The sequence below is a fragment of the Balaenoptera physalus genome (assembly GCF_965194825.1).
Source record: "Balaenoptera physalus genome assembly, chromosome: 17".
NCBI classification, from domain to species: Eukaryota; Metazoa; Chordata; class Mammalia; order Artiodactyla; family Balaenopteridae; genus Balaenoptera; species Balaenoptera physalus.
Window position 1 is genome coordinate 85,773,375 of NC_138895.1, and position 20,105 is coordinate 85,793,479.

Consider the following 20,105-nt stretch of genomic DNA (forward strand, 5'->3'; position numbering starts at 1 on the left):
AGAGGGGTGAGGAGTTGGTGGTAACAGGTATGCACCGCCTCTGGGGGAGGGTGACAGCAACCAGACCCGAAACACTCTTGACCTGACTTTACGTAAACAGAATACCAACTACAGCCATTGACAAAGAACTCAGTTCTTAGGACTAGTGACCAAGCAAAAGGAGTACTGTGGTTATCTCAAACCAAATGTCAGTTTACTTCCTTGGTTATGTTCCATTACAGTAATAAACTCTCTTCATAAGTATGCAGCCTCTATAATCTTTTCCCTTCTAACAAATATGGCAGTCTGATAACAAACTGGAAAAACAAACCAAAAAGAAATGAGGCCACATGAAGCAGGAGCAATGGCAGGGGAATCAGGGGAGGGAGCCTGTCTCACAGGAGGGTCTCTGGTTTGTGGACAATGGCCTCTGTGGATAGTGGCTGTGGAGTGGAGGGACTGAGAGAGCCCAGCTCAAGTCGCAGGATGGGAGAGGCTGGGACGTTGCCAGGGGAGTCGGGGTGGAGCCTCATGTGGTTTCACTCCCTGGTGTGAATCAGCTGGTGCTTGACCAACTTTGACCGCTGGCTGAAGGCTTTCCCACAAGCCGTGCAGTCATAGGGCTTCACCCCAGTGTGAATCCTCTGGTGCTGGATGAGGACCGAGCGCTGGCTGAAGGACTTCCCACACTCACTGCACTGATAGGGCCTCTCGCCAGTGTGGATGATCTGATGCTGAATGAGGTGCGAGCTCTGGCTGAAGCCCTTCCCACACTCGATGCACGCGTAGGGCTTCTCTCCAGTGTGGACCTTCTGGTGGTGGATGAGGTTCGAGCTCCGGTTGAAGGCTTTGCCGCACTGGTTACACTCGTGGGGTTTCAACCCGTTATGGATCCTCTGATGCTGAATGAGAGTTGAGCTCTGGCTGAAGGTTTTCCCACACTCAGTACATTCATAGGGCTTCTCTCCAGTGTGAACTCGCTGGTGCAGGATGAGGTTGGAGCTGCGACCGAAGGTCTTCCCGCACTCGCGACACTCATAGGGCTTGTCACCCGTGTGCACACCCTGGTGCTGGATGAGCGCAGAGCTGTGGCTGAAGGCCTTCCCGCAGATGCTGCACTCATACGGCTTCTCTCCCGTGTGGATGATCTGGTGCTTTCTGAGCACTGAGCTGTAGCTGAAGGCCTTCCCACACACACCGCACACGTGAGGTTTCTCTCCAGTGTGGATTCTCCGGTGCTGGATGAGGCTGGAGCTCTGGCTGAAGGCCTTCCCGCAGTCACTGCACTTGTAGGGCTTCTCCCCCGTGTGGACCCTGTGATGCTTAATGAGGTTGGACACCCGGCTGAAGGGTTTGCCGCACTCGCTACACGCATAAGGCCTCTCCCCGGTGTGGACCCTCTGGTGCTTCCTCAGGTGTGAGCTCTGGCTGAAGGCCTTCCCGCACTCGTCACACTCGAAGGGCTTCTCCCCTGTGTGGACCCTCTGGTGTTTGATAAGGTTGGAGCTCCGCCTGAAGGCCTTCCCGCAGGCGTTGCACACGTATGGCTTCTCCCCGGAGTGGATTCTTTGATGCTGGATGAGGTTGGAGGTCCTCCTGAAGGCCTTCCCGCACTCACTGCATTCGTAGGGTTTCTCGCTCACATGGGACTTCTGGTGCTTTTTAAGACTGGAGCTCTGGCCGAAGGCCTTTCCACACTCAGTACACACATGCGGCTTCTCTCCGCGGTGGGTAAGCCGGTGCCTGAGGAGGTCTGAATGTGTGCTAAAGGGCCTTCCACACTCATTACATATGAAGGACTTCTGTCCAGTGTGTGCTGTCTGATGCTGAATAAGATCGGGGCCTCCTTGGAAGGTGTTCCCACACTCGTTGCATATGAACGGGCTTCCGGCTGTGTGAAGCCCTTCGCAGCTGATTAGGTCCACGCTGCGTGGGAAGCTCTGGCCATGCATGTCGTACGGATGTGGCCTCTCTTCTGCAGGGGCTCCCTGACGTGCCGCTGGGCTCGGGCTCAGACTGAAGCCTCTCTTGACGTTGTCAGACTCCACCTCTTTCTCTCCTGAGGAGCTCTTGAGAAGCACTTGCACTGGTGTGAAGTCCCCCTCCCAGCAGGGGGACTGCACCTGTCTCTCATCCTCAGGGGCCTCCCAGTCTCTTTTTAATGCACCGTCACAGAGTTCTCCAAGCTCAGGCGTCTGGGAAACATCACTGGCATGGTTTTCTGATGTTTCTGCCTGTGATTCCAAATCCTCAGAAACTTCTTCCTTCTGAAGAAACTCCTTGCCCTCAGTCCTGGGGTCCCAATCTGAAATGACAAACAGGAAGTCACATGGAAGGAAACAGGGAAACACAGGCAAGTCTGGGAGCGTGGGACCCACGGGGGGTGGTGGTCCCAGGTCTCTCGAGGGAACTGTGAGGGGCTGGCAGAGCTGAGGGGACCAGGCTGCACAGCAACCGAAAACCAACCCTAACCTGACCCCCAGACCCCACATCTCAGGAAAGCACCTGCAGTCTCCCGACTAAGGCTGGCCAAAATCCTGGCCTGAGTCGAGGCAGCCCCTCGGCTGTCCTTCCCCTGACCCACAGCAGGTCATCAGCAGGTCCTGTTGGCTTTACCTCGGAGCGTGTCCCAAACCCAGGCACTCACCCTCCCACCTGTTCAAGGAAAACTGCACTTTGTTAGCTGGTACCAGGGTTCAGCTGCTACATACATCCTTCTATGACAGAGACGTGCACAAGGCTGCTTGTCACACCGGGAGGCACCCCCTTTTTCACACCTGAAGGACAAGGAAACTCTGCTCTACTGGATCTCTCTCTCTCGTAATAACTGAGACATCCAGGCCAAACCACTCTTTGCTCCTGCCTGGATGGGGAGCAGCTTACCTGGCCTCCCACCTTCCCCTCCCGCCCACAGCAGTCTGGTGACAAGAGCACTTGACAACCTCCCCCCTCTGCTCCTGCTTCTCCTGAGCAGGAAGGACCCACCCACCTTGGGGTCTGCCCTCCCCGACGGTCCTCACGCTCCCTCCTTCCCTTCCCTTCTGCCGGTCTTGGCTCAGTCACCTCACAGGAGAGGACTTCTCTGACCACTGCCCCCGACAGGGCTCCGTGCCCCAGGGCTGGGGCCACCCAGTGGTGCTGAGTCGGTGGGTGAAGGACACCCCTCCCTACCCCCAGCCTCCTTGGGCCTGCTGCCCTCTGACCTGCCCCTCAGCTCAAGGTAACTGCCTCTCCCCACCTGGAACTTCAATCTACCACCACAGTAGCAGTCTGTCTCCCCCACCCCAACTGGAGGCTTCTGTTACCCTTGGATCTCAGTGCAGACCCAGCTTGGCCATACGCTCAGCCTGTTTGCCTATCACGCCCACGTGTCCGGTGGTGACAGTTCACGTTCCAGTCACCTGACCCACGGCCCAGCTGGAAGCCCCTGCATAGAGTCTCTGCCAGGACCCCCTCCTTGGAGCTTGGCCATGTGGCCAGCACACAGGTGCAGGCACCGTGCTCCGCCTTCCTGCTGACCCTCAGGCAGGCCTGTCATCACTCGCTGCACGTGGGCTACCGTCTTCTCCCAGAGCCCCAGCCCCTGGGCACCTGTGGTAATGTCCACACGCCACTGGACTGACGGTGGTGGGGGGAGGCACAGTGAGGGCTGCAGGGACAGACAGGGAGGTCACTGGAGGAAGCAAGGGTCTGGATGGGATGACACAGGGCTCACTATGTCCCCCGCTGCACCCCATGACTGATCCGGGGGGCTCCGCCCTCTCCTGGTTGCGTGTGGGGAAGGGACGGACCTTTTCCATAAAGGGTCAGAGAGGGACCTTCTTGGGCTTTGTGGCTGCATGGTCTCTGTCACATGGTCTGTTTTGTTATAATCCTTAAAAATCCTTCAACGGTTCTTTCCTTGCAGGCCCCAAACGACTGGCTAGCTGGATCTGGCCTGTAGGCCATGGCTTGCTGAACCCTGATTGAGGTAAGGTCACTAGTGTGGCTCAGGAGGTGGTGGCAATAGGAACTGGTTTTTGAGCCAGAGCTACTGTCGACCTGGAAGAAGTTTACTGAGACAGGAAACAAGAGCGAGTGAGGTGAGGATGATGAGAGGGCATTTTTGATTTGCTAAACTGGATACAATTCTCCTCTGCAACATAAGAACTATTGGAAAAATAATGAAAGTTCCTCTTTTGAAAGGAAATATAAAGTCATAGAAATATGGCTTCCCTTAAGAAAAATCTTAAAAAAAAAATTGGGTTTAATGGTGAAGGAAAAGATTTGAAAACAAATACACTTGTTTGCACTGTCCGTGCTGCCCCCGCAAGTGTGACACCAAATGGAGAAAAGGGTGAAGACTCTGAGCCCTTCCAGCACACAGCAAACCTGTTAGCTTTCCTGAAAGACAACACTAAAGACCTTTATGATTAGTTGTTTCCATGTTTGTGAAGAAGTACCCCCATCAAAGCCACGCTTGTGAGCGCCACGTGTGGCTGTGGCTGTTGAGGGGCAGAGCCGTGGCTCTCCAGTGCTCACCCTGCCGTCTGCCACACAGACCCCAGTGGCACCACAGCCTCGGGCGGGGGCTCCGTTAGTCTCCCATCTCCCACAGGGGCTCTGTTTTCATTTTACTTAATAGTTTGTTGAGGTGAAATTGATAAACATAAAATTAACTGTTTGAAATGAGCAATTCAGTGGCATTTAGTGCATTTACAATGTTGTGTGATCAGCATCTTTATCTTGTCCCAAGACATTTCCATCATCCCAAAGCCCCTATGCACTAGTTTATCTCCGTATCTCCTGGCCCCCAGCTCCTGGTAACCACAAAGCTGCATTTTGTCTCCATGGATTTACCTACTCCTGACATCTTGTATGAGTGAACTCATATGATATGTGACTTTTGAGGCACACTGCAGCAGGTGTAAATAAGGGAGCTTCACTCCCTTTTTTGACTGAATAATATTCCATGGTGTAGTTAAAGCACATTTGGCTTATACATTCATCCACTGATGGATGTCTGGGCTGTTTACACCTCCTGGCTATTGTGAATAGTGCTATGAACACGATGTACATGTACTTGTTTGGGTATCTGCCTTGAATTCTTTGCGCATATATCTAGCAGTGGAATTGCTGGGTCATGTGGTAATGCTATGTTTAAACTTTCGAGGAACTGCCAAATTGTATTCCAGAGTGGCTGTACCATTTTACATTCCCATCAGCAATGTATGAGGGTTCCAGTATCTCCAAATCCTTGAAAGCACTTGTTAATTATTTACTTTATTATTACAGCCATCCTAGTGGGTGTGAAGTGGTAATCTTACTCGGGTTTTGATTTCGTTTCTCAAATCACGGATGAATTTGGGCATCTTTTTGTTTGCTAGTTGGTCATTTGTATATTTTCTTTGGAGAAATGTTTATTCAAGTCCCTTGCTCATTTAAAGAGTGGCTTGTTTGTCTTTTGTTGTTGAGTTGTAAGAGTCCTTTATATATTCTGGGTACTAGACCTTTACCAGATATACAATTTGCAAAGATTTTCTCACATTCTGTAGGACGTCATTTCACTTTTTTCATAATGTCCTTTCATGCCCCAAAGTCTTTAATTTTTTTTTTAATTTAAATTTATTTATTTATTTATTTTTGGCTGCGTTGGGTCTTCGTTGCTGTGCGCAGGCTTTCTCTAGTTGCGGTGAGCGGGGCCTTCTCTTGTGCAGCACGGGCTCTAGGCGCACAGGCTTCAGTAGTTGTGGCTCCCGGGCTCTAGAGCGCAGGCTCAGGAGTTGTGGCACACGGGCTTAGTTGCTCCGCGGCATGTGGGATCTTCCCGACCAGGGCTCGAACCCATGTCCCCTGCATTGACAGGTGGATTCTTAACCACTGAGCCACCAGGGAAGCCCCCAAAGTCTTTAATTTTGATGAAGTCCAATTTACCTTTTTCTTTTGTTGTTCATGCTTTTGGTGTTGTATCTAAGAATCTACTGCCAAACCCAACGTTATGAAAATGTAATGTTTTCTTCTAACAGTTTTATGACTTCAGTTCTTGAATTTGGTAGTTGGATGATTCTGAGTTAATTTTTGCATATGGCATGAGGTAGGGGGCCAAGTTCACTCTTCTGCACATGGAAATCCACTTGTCCCAGCACCATTTATTTAACAGAGTTCTCTCTCTTCACTGAATGGTCTTCACACACTGGTTGAAAATCAATTGGCCTCAGATGTATGGGCTTATTTCTAGACTCTCAATTCTATTGCATTGTTCTGTATGCTTATCCTATGTCAGTACCAAACTGTTTTGATTACTGCAGCTTTGTAGTAAGTTTTGAAACTGGGAAAAATGAGTTCTCTGATTTTGTTCTTTTTCAAGCTTGTTTTGGTTATTTGGGGTCCCTTGAATTCCATATTAATTTGAGGACTGACTTTTTCATTTCTGAAAAAAGGCTGTTGGAATTTTGACAGGGATTGTATTGAATCTGTAGGTTGCTCTGGATAGCACTGACATCATAACACTATTAAGACCAATCCATGGACAGGGCATGTCTTTTCAATTATTTAGGTATCCTTTCTTTCTTTTTTTAAAAACATAAATTAATTAATTAATTAATTAATTTATTTACAGCTGCATTGGGTCTTCGTTGCTGTGCGCGGGCTTTCTCGAGTTGTGGCGAGCGGGGAATTCTCTTCGTTGCAGTGCATGGGGTTCTCATTGCGGTGGCTTCTCTTGTTGCGGAGCACGGGCTCTAGGCACGCAGGCTTCAGTAGTTGTGGCACGTGGGCTCAGTAGTTGTGGCTCGCGGGCTCTAGAGCGCAGGCTCAGTAGTAGTGGCAAATGGGCTTCGTTGCTCTGCGGCATGTGGGATCTTCCTGGACTAGGGCTCGAACCCATGTCCCCTGCATTGGCAGGCGGATTCTTAACCACTGTGCCACCAGGGAAATCCCTCAGTTTAATTTTTGTAGTGTACCATTTTCTTTTTTATTCCTTTTGTGTATATTTTAAAGATATTTTCTTAGTGGTATCATGGGGATTATATTTAATATCTTAACATCCTAAAACAATCTGGTTTGGTTTCCCACCCCCTTCAGCTGTTTTGGTCCCCTGCCCCCAGCTTTATTGAAATATAATTGCCATATAACATCATGTAAATTTAAGGTGTACAATGGGATGATTTGATACACATATATATGCAAAATGATGACCACCATAGGGTTAGTTAACACATCCGTCACCTCACATAGTTACTATTTTTTGTGTATGTGTGTGTGGTGACAACTTTTAAGATCTACTCTCTTAGCAATTGCCAAGTATACATTATTAACTATAGTCACCATGCTGTACATTAAATCCCCAGAATAGAGCCATCGAGTTTGAACTGTTACCAACTTAGCCACAACAGCATACAAAAACTCTGCTCCTATACAGATATGTTCCCACTTTTATGAGGTTGCTGTCACAAATGTATCTTTATGTGCTGTATGTTCAATAGTATAGGTTTATGATTATTTTTATGCATTTGTCTTTTAAATCATATAGGAAATAAAAAGTGGGTTTATAAACCAAAAATACAATAATACTAGCTTTTACCCTTACCTATGTGGTTAATTTTACCAGAGTTCTTTAGTTCTTTGTATGGCTTTGAGTTCCTGTCTCATATCCTTTTATCTTAACGGGTAAGAACCCCTCTGACACTTCTTCTTCTTCTTTTTAAATATTTGGCTGCATCAGGTCTTAGTTGTGGCACATGGGATCTTTCATTGTGGCATGTGGGCTTCTCTGTAGTTGGGGTGTGCAGGCTCCAGAGCAAGTGGACCCAGTAGTGGCAGTGCGTGGGCTCTCTAGTTGTGGCGCGTGGGCTCCAGAGCATGTGGGCTTAGTTGCCCCACAGCATGTGGGATCTTAGTTCCCCAACCAGGGATCGAATGCATATTCTGTGCACTGGAAGGTGGATTCTTAACCACTAGACCACCAGCGAAGTCCCTCTCTCTGACACTTCCTACAGAGCACGTCTATTGGTAATAAACATCCTCAGCTTTTATCTGAGAATATCTTAGCTTTGCCTTCACTCTGAAAGGTAATTTTGCCAGATGTAGAATTCTTAGTTGGCAGTTTCATTCTCCCAGCAGTTTAAATATGTCATCCCACTACTTTCCAACCTCCAAGGGTTCTGATGAGAAACTGGCTGTTAATTTTATTGAGGATCCCTTATACAAGACGGGTTGCTTCTTTCTTGTTGTCTTCAAGATTCAGTCTTTCGACAATTTGATTATAATGAGTCTTGGTGTAGATCTCTTTGAATCTATCCTAGTCAGAGTTTGCTGAGCTTTTTGGATGTGTAGGTTCGTGTCTTTCATGAAATTTAAGATGTTTTGGCCACTATTCAAATATTCTTTCTGCCCCTTTCTCTCTCTCCCTTCTTTCTTGGCCTCCCATATGTGTGTTGGTTCCCTTGATGGTATCCCACAAGTCTGTTAGGCTCTGTTCACTTTTCTTCAACCTTTTTTCTTCCTGCTCCTCAGACTGGATAACGTCAATTGTCTGTCTTCAAGTTCACCAATTCTATTGCCTGCTCAAATCTGCTGTTGAAACCCTCCAGCAAACTCTTCATTTCAGTTATTATAATTCTCACATCTAGGACTTCATTTTTTTAAATTTTTGGCTGCACCACATGGCATGTGGGAGACCAGGGATTGGACCCATGCCCCCTGCAGTGGAAGCATGGAGTCTTAACCACTGGACCACCAGGGAAGTCCCAGCTCTGGGACTTACACTCTGTTTCTTTTTATAATAAATAAAATATAAATTGTATATTTATAATTATCTCTACTGATTTTCTCATTTTGTTCATACATGGTTTTTAGTTCTTTGCCCATGGTTTCTTTCAGATCTTTGAGTACATTTAAGATAGCTGATTTAGTCTGTCAAGTATCTGTGCTTTTTCAGGGACACTTCTGCCAATTAATTTTTTTCCCTTGAATGGGCCAGCCATATTTTCCTGCTTATTTGTATTCTTTATGATTTTTTGTTAAAAACTGGACATTTGAATATTTACTGTGATAACTCTGTAAATCAGTTTCTCCTGCCTCCAGGGTTTGCTATTCTTAATTGTTGGAGGCTCCAGTCATCTGTTCTTTTAGTCACTTTCCAAACTACTTTTGCAAAGACTGCATTCCTTGTCACGTGTGGTCACCAAGGTCTCTGTTTCTTTAGCTTGTGTACAGCTACTGTTTGAATGGAGAGTTCCTTGAACACTAACAGTAAAATAAAAATAATACACCTCTCCCAGCCTTTGTGGGTTGGCTCTCCTGGGACACTAACACTATTACTCTGCTGTGGCTTCCTGCTTTCATTAATCTTGGAGATCAGCTACAGGTTATGCTACAATCTTCATAGACCTTTTCTTTCTTTCTTTTTTTGTTTTTCATAGGTCTTTTCTGAGTATATATCCTATCCTGGGCAGGTACGTGGCTTTCTAAATTCCCTGATATACAAGGGTGCTTTTGAAGCCCTCATTTCTCCAACTTTCCCTCCTAGGCTTTAGGAGGTCAACTATACTGTTAACTGATGTCCCAAGTGGCTGTGGGATTTTAGTTCACCTTTCAGTGTTTTTGAGCCCACCACTTTTCTGCTGAGTATGTTCTGAGTTAGGCAACACAGGGACAAACACTTTGCATCGATTCTTTATCCAACCTCACACAGGTCAGAACAAAGAAAATAATTTCTGAATAAGTTATGCTCTGCTCCTTCAGGAACCAGGGACCAGGTCCCACACTGGGAACACAGGCTGCTCACTTTCAATACGCTGCTGAACCAGGGAGAGTGTGTAAAGCTTTCCATCTTAAGTTGCCTTTTTCTTGACTCAGCATTTGCTTGGTTGTGTAAACCTGTTTTCTAGATTTCTGACAAAGTTGGTCCTGATAGCTTTTACTTGTTTTTTTTTTTAAATAGTTTATGTGAAGAAAGGGGTGTTTGGAGCTGCCTACTCCACCATTTTGCTCTATAGCAAAATGGCTTTTAAAACATGAGCTACCATCAATCTGTTTTTTTTCCTGGAGCAAGAGTCCTGGCCTAACTCACCATTCTCTGCCTGGTATACCCCTGGCCATCTGGCAGCAGGCTTTGTCCCTCAGGGCCACTTCTTTGGCTCCGTCATGTTTTTCATCCTCTATCCATCTCCTCCCTCCAACACACCTAGGACTGCCTTGCGCCATCTCTGTCCTTAGCCCAACCTTCCCTGGCCACACAGCGTCTGAACAGCGTACTCTGCTCAGATGTCCTGAGTATGACAAAAGGTCCCACGTAGTTAAGAGTGTCTTCTTGTAAAACAGCCACCATCAGATCCCAGTAAGGAAAGCTAACAATGAGTAACCATCCTGATCACTGCTGAGAGGTCCACAGAAGAGAAGAGTTAGTGAGTGGTGTGCAGGAAGGACTCTCTGGTATCTGACGGGGATGGGAGCAGCTGGGCAGTGTGAATGGAACAGGGCCAAGGCTTGGATTAGGGCAGAGACCTGAGGGCACGGACTACCACCAGCCTGGTGAGTAAGTTAGGCAGGGCTCAGCTGGTGACCATCATGTCACACCCCTCTATGTCAGGCGAGGAAAGCAGTGTCCCACTCAGGGCACCAGGGCAGCCAGGTGCCAGGCCAATTTCCTCTCTTGGACCCTTGACCTCCAGCCTTAGCCCCTCAAGTCCACAAGGTACTCTGCCCCTAACGGTGACACACACACCTCCTGAGGTAAGTGCAGGGTGATATAGACAAAGTCTCCTCAGAACAAGGGCATCAGTGGGGAACTCACACCCAGTACCTGGCTGCTGATGGTGAGGGGGGGTGGCTTCTGGCTCAGCGTCACCACAGCAGAGGGGACCATGAAGTGCAGATCCAGGGTGGGTCACAGCAGGAGCATCACTCACACAGGCCTGTGTTCTGGGGGTCCAAGGAGATGGTCCAGGAACTGAGGGCTCCATTTCTGCCTCTTCAGGGCGTACTCTGAGGCTGGGCATGGCTGGGACCTGGAGACCAGCAAGGACACAGGTGAGTGTGCAGAGGGACTAACTCCAGGGGTTCACCCACCCACCAGGCAGGGGTCACTTCCTTCACCCCTGCAGCCTGAGACCTCTGGAAGGCCTGGTGATTGGTGCCACATTCCCTGATCTTGGAACCAAGGGAAGGGTCAGCCAGCCACGGGGACACAGACTCACAAGCCAGGGCCACAGGTGGGAAACGGCGAGATGCTGACCACAGAGCAAGGTGAGCACACAGTGCCTTGTTGGCACCACCTGGAAGGGCCCAAGCTTTCCCTGATAAGAGGAAAGCAGCTCCCATGGAGCCTGCGCCTGCTGTGGTGGGCTTGTTCCTGACACAATACCCTGAAGGTGGACCACCAGACCCACTCACAGGGGAGCAGCAACTCCAAAGGTTGGGCGGCCAGGGGTAGCCTGAGCTGCAGACATGCACAAAGTCATCACAGTGCCACCCTATTGGTCAGCCCTGAGTTGTGTCCCCCTGGCAGCATCCAGAGTGGGTGTCCCCATCCCCAACCTCCTGGGTTGTCCTCCCACTGCACCAGTGGTTCCCTCCCAGACTCCTCCTTATCTCCCTCTTTACGTTGGTGCTCCAGGGTTCACTTCTGCATCTATACCAACTTCCTTGGTTAATCTATCCAGTCCTGAGGCATCAACATCCTTTATCCTGTGAAGAGTCACAAACCTGGGCTCATCTCCAGGTTTAAGTGGTCTCTCTGAGCAAGGAACAGGACATTCCCACCCAGACACATGACGGGTCCCCCACGTGGACCAAGTTACTGATTTCCTCCACCCCTCCCACTGCCCTGTCTCTGAGCAGATGCACCATGCCCTGCCCAGCAGCCCATCTGGGAGTGAGGCAACATCCCTCGGCCCCTTATTCATATTGTACCATGAGCAGGTACCAGTGACCCGTCTGCCCTTCAGGGGTGGAGAAGATGAGGCAGAAGCCCATTGCAGACACTGCCTGCCAACCCTTGGACTCAATTTCTCTTCTTGGGACACATGCTTTCAGTGTTTCCAAAACACCCACTATATGCCAGCATCTATTCCGGGAACAATGTGACCATCACCCTCATGGGTTTCAGTGGGGAGACAGATGATAGCAAATGCATCAGTGAGATGGGCAAGTGCTCTGGGCACAGGTAGCAGAGAAGGGGTGGAGCCTGGGGCAGGCGGGCATTTAACCAGGCCCAGAGAAGAGAGGGTTTAGGCCATGCCTGGCTGGAAAGGTAGAAGGCAAGGGTGAGATGGGGCAGAGATGTGAACAGAGCTCAGAGACAGTTGCTGGGGGACAGACTATAAGAGGTCTTGACTGGCTGATGAAAGTGAGGCACCAGCCACATTTCTACATTGGGAGACAGAACTAATGAAACATCTTAGGAAGATTCACCTGGCGCGGGCACTCAGAGGGATGGTGCATAAGATTCAAAGCAGGGAAAGCACTGACTCAAGGCACTCATCCATGTAGCAGCAGACAGAGAAGATGCTGCTTCCAAGGGGCGAACCTTCACTTTCTTCCAAGGAGAGAGTCAATCATTTGTAACATTTATTCAGTTCATTTTATTTTAAAATCTTGAAATTATCATCAGTTTCTGAATAGGGGCACAGTCATATGGCTCAAAATTCAAAAGGTTAAAGAGGACTTAAGGTGAAACATCTCCCAGCCAGCCACACTACTCCTTCCCAGTTTCCAACGTGTCCTTCCTGATTACTCTAAGCTTACACAAAAAAATATGTGTATTTTTTCTTTGCCTTTTTACTAAAAATTGTACCAAACTAAGCTCATTTTAAAATAAATAAATTTATTTATTTATTTAGGGCTGAGTTGGATCTTTGTTGCTGCACGCGTGCTTTCTCTCGTTGCAGTGAGCGGGAGCAACTCTTTGTTGTGGTGTGTGGGCTTCTCATTGCAGTGGTTTCTCTTGTTGCGGAGCGTGGGCTCTAGGCACGCTGGCTTCAGTAGTTGTGGCTCGCGGGCTCTAGAGCGCAGGCTCAGTAGTTGTGGCGCACGGGCTTCGTTGCTCCGCGGCATGTGGGCTCTTCCCAGACCAGGGCTCGAACCCATGTCCCCTGCATTGGCAAGCGGATCCTTAACCACTGCGCCACCCGGGAAGCCCCGAAAACTAAGCTCATTTTACATTTTGTTTTTCTCAATTCAGTGTTTGTGGGATCTTGCCCAGGAGAACATAGACTGAATCAGTGGTAGCAGATTGCTCCTCCTCACCCATGTCCACATCCTATCCCTAGAACCTACACTACACAGCGAAAGAGATTTTGCAGAGGAAATTAAGTTTACGGGCCTGGATTATCCTGGTGGACCCAATCTAATCACATGAGCCGTTGCTGACTCAGATGCACGGGTCATATGCAAGGAGTGGGGCCTCCAAGAGCTAAGAACAGTCAGCAAGGAAAAAGCAACCTTAGGAATTGGAGTCTACCAGTGAGCTTGGAAGCTGATTCTCCTGGCTAAGGGCTCAACCTGGTGCTAAGCAAAGATACAACTGTGAAGACCAGCAGCCACTTGTCCATAGCAGGCATCCACGGGATGGGCATGACCCAGTCTCAGTCCCACTCCCCTGGGGGAGAATAAATTCCTCCCCATCCCTAGAGCCCGTTCTCCACCTGGAGGGCGAATCCACCACCGACTGGGCCTCCAGGCAGGACACCTGGCGCCAAGCGACAACTCCATTCATTTCTCACCCGGCTCCGTACAGTTCCGACGTTCGCACCAATTCCTGAGGCCCTTCCTCCGCCCCAACCCCGCGCGTCAGGACACTATTCGCGCACACTTGCCCGTCGCACTGTAGCAGCCTCGCCACGCGGTCCCGCAGCCCGGCTCCAGGTCAGGGGTTGCTCGGCTCCGCCGCGCACTCTCTGCAGGGCGCCCCTCGCACGCCCTCCCGGGAGGGGCCCTCGAAGGCTGTGACCCGCCCACGCCCCTTTACGGCCCCCCCGCACACCGAGCCTAGGCCTCCCGGGGCCGGCACCCACCGCGGGGGCATCGGAGTCACGAGGGAGCGCGGTCAGCAACGCCGAAGCGCCACCGCGCCAATCGCCAACTCCGGGAGTCGCTCCGGGAAGAGGACAAGGCTGCGGGACCCAGGCCACTCGGCCCTTAGGCGGACCCCGGAAGTCCCGCCTCGACTTCCGGCTCGCGGACCCGCCCAGCCCAGCCCAGTGTGGCCGCTCTAGGCCGCGGGAGGACGAGCGACTCGGTGGCTCCATACTTGACCCCCGCGAGGTGCCAGGAGCCGCCGGGAGCCCCGCGATCAGAGTCGGTTCGTGCAACTAACCAGGTGGCAACTACCTAAAAAAAGACAAGCGATTATAAATGCAGGGAGAACCAGGGACTTAGATACACAGGTACCTAGAATCGGAACAGGTTTTGCTTGATAAAAACATGATGATGCACGTGGAAGAAACTGAATCCCTCAATCAGTAAATGATTCGACAGATAGATGGAAAAACTCAAATTCCTTAAGTAGATAATATACATTTCGTGGGACTGTCCATGGAACATTTACAAAAATTGATTATACAGTTAGACATAAAGAATACAAATATTTTAAAGTATGCATTTTAAACTACCAAAATTAGAATAGAAATACATAATAAAAAGTTGACTCCCAAAACTCTTTAACTATTGGAGTTTACGAAACACTGTCTACATAACCTTTGAATCAAAAATGATACTAGCAGGAAAATTACAGACTATTTATAAGGCAGTGAAAAGCAAAACACTTCATTCTCACACCTACGGAACCCAATGTAAAGTGTAAAATATATAATATCCACTGAATATTTTCAGAGAAAAATATATATGACTATATCGCCTTAAATACTTTTTCTTTATGAAAGAAGACAAAAGCATTTATCCTTAAGAAGTTAGAAAAAGGAACATTTCTCCAAACCAGCAATAACCAATCAGATAATGTAACAAAAATGAAATGTCTTGGGACTTCCCTGGCGGTCCAGTGGTTAAGACTCCGTGCTCCCAATGCAGGGGGCCCGGCTTCGACCCCTGGTCAGGGAACTAGATCCCACATGCCGCAACTAAAAAAAGATCCCGAGTGCCGCAACTAAGACCCGGTGCAGTCAAATAAACAAATATTTAAAAAAAATGAAATATCTTCCACAATAGCAACAAAAACTATGAAATACTGGCGAATTAACAAAGAGCACTCAAGACACAACAAAGAGCTCAGGGTCAGACTTTGTACAGATGGAATTTAATAGATGGTAAAAGTGGCACCACCATAAATGGCAAAAGGATGGGTTGTTTAGCAGAAGGTGTTGAGAAAATGACTTCATGCAATGGAGAAAAACAAAACCAGACCCCTATCTAACAACACAAACAGTGGTAGTCTCCTAAATGAACTAAAGACCTAAAAATGGACAGTAAAGAAATGAGGTTAGCAGAAAAATACACAGGAAATATTTTTGAGACCCTGGGATGGAAGGGATGCTCTGCTGATTAGCCGTCAGAGAAATGCAAATTAAACGACAATGAGATACTGCTTCACACTGCTGGGCTGGAAGAGCTAGGAGCCTAGGTAATGCCGGGGTTGGCACTTGAGGTTCAAATATTTTTCTCTCAAGTAAAGTCACAAGTTTGTATGGCAGGTTCCCCTATGCAGTGATCAGGGACCGGGGTTCCTTGGCTGAGGATTTTCCGCTTGCTGACTTGGAGGGGAAGAGGAGAACAGATAATAGGGATAAGGAGCTGCTTCTCCCAGTCTTCCCACGTGGTCACCTGCTGCAGCAGGATGCAGCCCCTGCCAAGAGGACAACCCAAGTCCCATCCAGTCCCTGATGCAGCTCAGGTGAGTCCCTCTGTACAAGGTGCAGCCTCTCCACCAGGTCCTATAACTAAAGGGCAAGTTGCCTGCCCCCTGACACCCAAGTTGCAGTGTGGAGAAAGAGGAGGATGGGAAACACAGCAGTGTCCAAACTATACTGACTGGGTCCGAGGAAAAGTCTGATGTGGGGTTGCTGTGCACACTGTGTAGATATTTTATTTTTTAATATTTATTTATTTATTTTTAAAAATCTTCTGGCCACGCTGTGGCATGTGGGATCTTATTCCCCAACCAGGGATCGACCCTGCACCCCCTGCACTGGAATCGCAGAGTCTTAACCACTGGACTGCCAGGGAAGTCCCTGTATATATATATATATATATATATATATATATATATTTTAAAAATAAATTTATTTATCTTATTTACTTACTTTTGTCTGCATTGGCTGTTCATTGCTGTGCGCGGGCTTTCTCTAGTTGTGGCGAGCGGGGGCTACTCTTCGTTGTGGTGCTCGGGCTTCTCATTGCGGTGGCTTCTCTTGTGGAACAAGGGCTCTAGGCACACAGGCTTCAGTAGTTTTGGCACATGGGCTGAGTAGTTGGGGCTTGCGGGCTCTAGAGCACAGGCTCAGTAGTTGTGGCGCACGGGCGTAGTTGCTCCGCGGCATGTGGGCTCTTCCCAGACAAGGGCTCGAACCCATGTCCCCTGCATTGGCAGGCAGATTCTTAACCACTGCACCACCAGGGAAGTCCCTGGTACATATTTTAAATGCAATGATTTCACACCTGTAAGTGACTTTAGCCATCATCTCTGTGCGGGGTGTGCAGAGTCCCCTGTGGGCAACTCCACATGAGTGCTGGAGCCCCTCTCCCTGGCAGGGAGGAGCTCCAGGACAGCACCCGGTACCCAGACTCAGCTCCAGGAGGAGCTCTATGGGCCCTGGGCCTCATCAGGTCTGACTTGGCCCTCCGGGGGCCTTCCTTGTCCATGACCCATCCTCTTGCCCACCTGAGGAGGGAGGTGATAGGCTGCCCTGGCTGGGACTGTCCAGATTTACAGGGGCCTCCTCATTGACAGTTGGAAGCCTGGGTCAGCTTCTTGTCTGCATACTTCCATTTAGTTCCACATGCAAAGGCCCCATCTAGTCACGAGTTAAAGCCCGAGGTCCCTTGTCTTTTATTTATTGCCCTCTATATGCTTGCCCTCCTCCTCTCTCTCTCCAACTCAAGGTACCTTGAGGCCACCTGCAATGCCAGGCCTGCTTACCAGACTTGGTCAGCACAAATCACAGGCCATAGGCAGAGGGAAACTCTCCTTGTCCATCTCTGCTCTCCTCCACCTGTGCCTCCATCTGCCTTCCTGCAGCCTGAGCATCTCTAGGAGGGCTCTGTTGAAAGTGGCAAGAAGTAACCAACCCTTGCCAACATTCCAAACAATTCTGAACCAATTTCTCTAGGGTTATAGTTTTAGTCACACGTTGTCTACTTCTAATACATCATAAGCAAGGGTCATACCAAATACCTTTCCATGCATAGCAAGGGTCACCAGCTTTCCACCTGTAACACCTCTGCCCTCACTGCCTGATCATTAAGCCAACTGCACAAGTAGTAGGTTCTGTTTCAGCACCTACCTACTGCCAGGTGTCAAGTACTGGATTAGTTAGAATAAAGCTCAGCTGATGTAAAGAGGCTCAAAACTAACATTGGCTTCAGTGAGGCAGAGGGCTCCTGTCTCCTGTGATAGACCGCATGGCTGTGGTGGCCGTCCTCATGAAGATGGAGGGGCACAGGCCCCTTCTACCCGAGGGCTCCACCCTGCCCAGAGCTCAGTCACCATTTCAGCCAGTGGGAACAGGACAAGGTGACACCTTGAAGACGCACGTATCCCTTCTGCCTGTGACCCACATGCCACATCTCACTGCATCGCAACTTGGAAACATCACCTTTGCTTGGATGGGCAAGTGTCAGGTAAAATTTCATGCCTGAAAAGGACAGGGAGAATGCAGAGACAGTCAGGAAGAACCAGCAGGCTCTGCATGTCCACCACAGGGGAAAATAACTCAGTCAACACAAAACCAGGCAACAACATCAGAAAACTAAGGAGGAAAACACTGATAGATGTCCAAGACAAAAACCCACCATAATGTGCCCAGTGAAAAGCACGTTTGAATAGAACATGGTTGATCATTGGTTCCCAGGCTCTGCCCAAACCCCTTCTCCAGTGGGCCTCAGGTTCTGGTCAGGGGTGGGGTGTAGGCTGGTGGTTAGAAAGTCACCACCTTAGGAGCACTGGCTGTCCCTCTCAGTGTCAGCACATCTACCTTTGTTTTTCTGTGACGGTTCAGATTGGTTGAATAGTAGTGTTTTTCATCAACCTTGCAAAAAAATCATTTAATTCTAGACTAATTCATGAGATGGTGGTGTTTTTACTGTAATACATAATAGACCACTAAGAAATGTATTGAGAAGAAGTTATTTAATAAATTTAGAAGGAAAAGAAAGGGGGAAAAAACTGAAAATAAGAATGGGCCATAAAAACTACCCAAAATTGCTTTTCACAAGACAAACTATATAGTGAAGCCTGAAAATTTCTGTTAAATGGTTGATTGCTAAAAAACAAAAACAAAACATAAAACTAGATAAAAGCATAAAATGAAGAAATCAAAACTAGTTGTTATGGACTGAATGTTTGTGTCCTCCTTACATTCATATGTTGAAGCCTAACTTCCCAAAGTGATGGTATCTGGAGGAGGGACCTCTGGGAGGTAATTAGGTTTAGATGAGGTCATGTGGGCGGGGCCATTGACAAAACTAGTGTCCTTATAAGAAGAGGAAGAGACCAGAGTATGTGAGCTCGAGGGTGCTCTCTGGCCTGTTCCCCCCACCTTCCCAACCCCCACCCCATGTGAAGACAGTAAGAAGGTGTCAGATTGCAAACCAGGAAAAGAGCCCTCACCAGGGAACTGAATTGCCCACCACCTTAATCTTGGACTTCCCAGTCAAAAATTCCTATTTTTTAAGCCAACTAGTCAATAGTGTCATGATACGATAGCCCAAGCTGACTCATAAAGATTTTTGTGCCGAGGAGTGCTGAGTAACAAATGTCTAAAAATGTGGAAGTGGCCTTGGAACTGGGTGGTGTGTCAAGGCTGGGAGTCCTGAGGTGCAAGCAAGGAATGTGGATGTAAACGGCAGCTCTGGGGAGAACACAGAAAGAAAAGAGGAGAGCTGTAGAGAGAGGTCCCGTCTTCTTGGAGAATATATAAGTAATCATGTATAGAATGTCGGTAGAAATATGGACAGTAGAGGCCATTCTGGTGAGGCTTCAAATGAAAAAGAGGAACATGTTATCGGAAATTTGAAGAAAGGTGACCATGGTTATAAAGTGGCAAAGAACTTGGCTGAATTGTGTTTGTGGGAAGTAGAACTTGAGCAATAAAACTGGATTTTTAGCTGAGGAGATTTTTTTTTTTAATACTTATTTATTTGGCTGCACGGGGTCTTAGTTGCGGCACACGGGATCTTTAGTAGCGGCATGTGGGCTCTTAGATGTGGCATGTGGGATCTAGTTCCCTGGCCAGGGATCAAACCTGGGCCCCCTGCTTTGGGAGTGTGGAGTCTTAACCACTGGACCACCAGGGAAGTCCCTAGCTGAGATGATTTCTAAGCAAAGTGTTGAAGGAGTGACTCTTAGAGTAAAATGTGAGAGGAGTGAAGTGAATTGAAGAGGCATTGTTAAGCAAAAAGGAACTAGAATGTAAAGATTTGGAAAATTCTCAGCCTGTCCATATTGCAAAAAATGAGAAAGTACGTTTGGAAGAGGACACCACGGATGTGGCTAGGTTATTACTCAGTAAAGAGATTATGGGATTATATGAGCAGAAACACTTCTGAGCTCCCGCAGGACTGAACCATAGAGCTATTTGGCTATGACGTGCACTTTTCTGCAAGACATGGGAAGAATGGTCATAAAGGCGATTCAGGTATCATCAGGGCCACCTTCTCGGTTTCAAAGGGGGAGCCCATCACCACGGTTCCAACAGGCCAAATAGAGGCCAACTGATGCCTTGGGGGTGTTCTCTGGAGCTTTCTTGATGAGACCCCGGGGGGTCACTGCTCACTCCCCATGGCTCCATTTTGCGGAGGCCCCTCACTGCTTTAACACCGCAGAGTTGGCTCCCTCACTGTGCCAGCAGCAGCTCCACTGCTCCTCTCCAGGGCACCCCATTCTACACCTGGGGCCTCAAGTGTTCCCAGTGGCCAACACCATGCTCTCTTCAAGCAGCCCCACATTTTGAAGACTAGACTCCGGCTCCCCAGCA

At 48.6% G+C, this 20,105-nt stretch overlaps 1 protein-coding gene across 4 annotated transcripts; it reads right to left on the reverse strand.

The window, feature by feature from the left end:
• Nucleotides 1–72: 72 nt before the first annotated feature.
• ZNF16 (zinc finger protein 16) lies at nucleotides 73–14,222 on the reverse strand. 4 transcript variants are annotated; one of them, XM_082433351.1, is made up of 3 exons: nucleotides 13,974–14,222; nucleotides 10,763–10,967; nucleotides 73–2,284 (listed from the first exon to the last, which is right to left on the reverse strand). In XM_082433351.1, exons 1-3 carry the CDS (start codon nucleotides 14,205–14,207, stop codon nucleotides 519–521), a joined length of 2,205 nt encoding a protein of 734 aa, XP_082289477.1. In that variant the 5' UTR covers nucleotides 14,208–14,222; the 3' UTR covers nucleotides 73–518. The 4 variants fall into 4 exon arrangements, with proteins under 4 accessions (XP_082289477.1, XP_082289476.1, XP_082289475.1 ...); XM_082433350.1 differs by having other exon boundaries at nucleotides 13,776–14,222; XM_082433349.1 differs by having other exon boundaries at nucleotides 13,770–14,222.
• Nucleotides 14,223–20,105: the final 5,883 nt, after the last annotated feature.

Bases quoted from the DNA above. Each gene is read 5' to 3' on its own strand.
- ZNF16 (XM_082433349.1), bottom strand. From the start codon at position 14,207: ATGGAGCCACCGAGTCGCTCGTCCTCCCGCGGCCTAGAGCGGCCACAC. The intron at 10,968-13,769 runs GTGCGCGAATAG...GCTGGTCTCCAG, and splicing joins CTACAGTGCGACGGGCAAGT to GTCCCAGCCATGCCCAGCCT. The intron at 2,285-10,762 runs GTACTGGGTGTG...TTGTCATTTCAG, and splicing joins CCCTCACCATCAGCAGCCAG to ATTGGGACCCCAGGACTGAG.